The sequence below is a fragment of the Rhagoletis pomonella genome, unplaced genomic scaffold (genome assembly GCF_013731165.1).
Source record: "Rhagoletis pomonella isolate Grant_MI unplaced genomic scaffold, Rhpom_1.0 Rhpom_scaffold_03845, whole genome shotgun sequence".
NCBI classification, from domain to species: domain Eukaryota; kingdom Metazoa; phylum Arthropoda; class Insecta; order Diptera; family Tephritidae; genus Rhagoletis; species Rhagoletis pomonella.
This window is the reverse complement of record NW_023462395.1, coordinates 16,231-19,278: the sequence shown is the minus strand read 5'-3', so window position 1 is coordinate 19,278 and position 3,048 is coordinate 16,231. Positions and strand designations below refer to the sequence as shown.

General features: G+C 42.7%; 1 protein-coding gene across 1 annotated transcript; it reads left to right on the top strand.

Moving 5' to 3' along the window:
- Nucleotides 1-3: 3 nt before the first annotated feature.
- Nucleotides 4-2,416, top strand: LOC118754406 (homeobox protein 2-like; the record flags this gene model as incomplete). Its single annotated transcript, XM_036489274.1, is given in 2 exon segments — nt 4-2,222; nt 2,224-2,416. Coding segments are annotated over 2 exon segments (2,412 nt in total), but the record flags the coding sequence as incomplete, so codon positions are not given.
- Nucleotides 2,417-3,048: the final 632 nt, after the last annotated feature.

The following is a 3,048-nucleotide window of genomic DNA, read 5'->3' as shown; positions in this document are numbered from 1 at the left end:
GGGCAAACGCGCTCTGGCTCACCAGTAAATAGAAGAGTATTTGCGCGACGATCTATGTCGCCGCGTGAAGATAAAGCGGCTGCTAGGTGTACACGATCAGGATCAGCGGAACGCACGAGAGCGCTTATGCAAGCAAAGGTGGAGGCAGGAAGAAAAAAGCAGGAGGTGGTGCAAGCGCCCAAAACAACAATTAGACTAGAGCGTGAAGCTAGCGTGAAAGAAAACAAGGAGTCGGACGTTGGGGAGACGCCAGCTAATGTATTTTCATTATCAAGGGCGCTGTCGCCCATTAAAATGGCGGCTGAGACACACTCTTTGCCACATGCGAAGAGTGAAGCTTCCAAAATGGGTACTACAACGCATTCTATGCTAGAAGTTGTGGAACAAGCTGTAGAGCGCGCCAAAAATGGCGGACTTCCCATGGATGGGGATGTGAAGTTAGCTGCAGAAGATAAAGATGTTAATAAGCAGGGGGAGAGAATTGACTTAAGTCCCAATGGATTACGAACACCCACAAAATCTATGAAAGATGAAAAGAAGGGCGACGACAAAAAGAAAATTGAAAGAAAAAACGATGAAGATAGAAAACAATCTAAAAATCAGAAGGCCCCCATTAAAGAAATCTTCAAAGACAATGACTTGCACGGAAAGCCTGGAAAGTGGACTGATGGTGGGGATAATACTCCAGCGAGAAGCGAGAGTAATACAGCAAATTCCAAAACAAGTTCCATTCTTAGCAGTAAACACTCAGCTAGTTCTTTGAGACGTAACTCTAAAAGCCGATCACCCGTAAAAAGCACAGAAAATGTCGTCACTGAAAAATACATCGTCCAAAAAAATGGCTTACGGCGGAAAAACATAAGTCCGTCCAGTAATATAGATGACAGCGCCAGAGGAAGGTTCGCAGCTAAGGGACGTTTTAGTATGAGTCCTAGTAAAAAAGAATCTCTGAGCTACAACAAAAATGCGAAGCAACGCAATATTTGGGCGCATTCAAGTCCGGAAAATAGGGAGCAGTCGAGCAGTCACGGTAACACCCACAAGCCAACCCTGAATACAACACAGAATCTCCTTGAAAAAGTTGAAAAGTCAAGTACGAATCCTAAAAACACACCACCAGAAAACGAGCATCTTAATAAAGGCTCTAAGAGGGAGAGGGATAGCTATTCAAGTCAAGCCAAATTGAAGCCGGGTCAAAGTAATTGGACAAGTTCAAACAGAAGAAATAGCCAAGATGAATATGCGAATATGACTCATCGGTTTGAAAACTATACAGGCGCGAGCATTGTAGGTAAACACAATAGCGCTAGTCCCAGAAAACAAGTCAATTCTCTCGAAAGCGATGAAACTAATACCACCTCAATGGAAGAAGCTGAATGTCCTCCGATAATGCATGAATATTTTCAAAGAGATCACATCAAAAATATGACGCCAGAACATGAAAACATTTCAAGAACTCCTTTTAATGGGCCACATGCCAATAACTGGCATGAAAACGATCATCATGCAAAGGCTAGAAATAATATATCGTCCAGCCATAGCACAACTGCATCCAAACCGGAGAAGAAAAATATCAGACAACAGCAGCAAGTTCATAGAAATTTCAGTCCCAGCATTAAATCGATGCACATCGATAAACATAAATTACATCGCTCAAAACATACTGAAATCAATCTAGCAGCGAATCACTTCGCTAAAGACAAACACTCCGCTGTTCAAAAAACGAATAATCTAACCCACCAGCTAACCACCTCCAGTCCCACAAAGGATCCAACGCATACAAACTCTTCCACACAAAATTCCCACAACAGTTCACCATCGAAATCATCAAAGTCTTCCACAAGTATTGTCATATGTACAAATCTCTCGACACCCGACACAGAAGTCGACAACGAAGCGACACTGAGTGATGAATTAACGCAAGCGCTGCAACAACTTGAACTACGCAATGAAGCAGTAGACGAAGAAGATAGCTCTTTTCATCATAGCGACGACGATTCGTTACACTCCGACCACGAAGATAGCTCTCGCACTGATAACGAAGCAGCGCCGGGCACTGACATGGAGCTGAGTTACCACGCCGATGTGGAGATTACATCTGTCTCCTCTATGGATGATTTAATTAATATGCTATCACCTGAAGTTGCCTACCTCAATTTAGGACGCAGCGCTACAATGATGACGCTACGTAACACAACGCCGTTATTTAACGCGCCATCCTCCTTCCCCACACGCTTCCCCGAATAGGCGAAGGCATAATCACTACTCGTCCTATGACAGTGATCAGCTCAAGAAGAGGGCCTTTGTTACCGAATTCAGTTCGTTGGCTCGTAGTCGTTCGCCTCAGGTACCACCAAGTCCTTATAAAATACGCGCGCGTTGTGCTGTTTGCTATAATAAATATGTGATCAAGTAGTGAAGTGTTAGTAAAGAAAGTGTTTATTATTTACAATAAATGGAAAGAAGACTATTATTTCTGTTTAAATAATTGCGCCCTAAATATACGCTAGGAAAAAATTAACCAAAGAAAAATACACGAGTGTGAATTGAATAAAATCATCCTGGGTGAAACCCATTTCACTAGATGAACCGTCTTTGTCTAATTAAAACCCAGACCTGTGACTAACAGACTTCCATACTAGCATATATATAGCTACATACGTAGGTATTTACAAGATAAAACCGATCCGATATTTCCACAGCCCGCGTTGACAATTGCACAATTGTGAGAACCAGCTGTCAAAAGTAAAATACCTGGGTTACTAGCCTTCGGGTTTATATGTATGGCGTCGACGTGGGTGCTTAATTGCAGCTTGATCTACCATTTTTCAACCAAAGTGTGAAGGGTTGCCACCGGTTTATTGGTCGGTTTGGACACTGTGTAAATGGCCCATGGGGTTCCACAAGTAATTCATACCAACTATTGGAGAGCCGTTTTAAAGTTGATTTGATTCTGTAGCTCTTCCACAAGATATTACATGGTAGTGCCAGTCCAGGCACTACGAGGGATAACCATTGTTAACATAACTATGGGATTTGTCTACATGT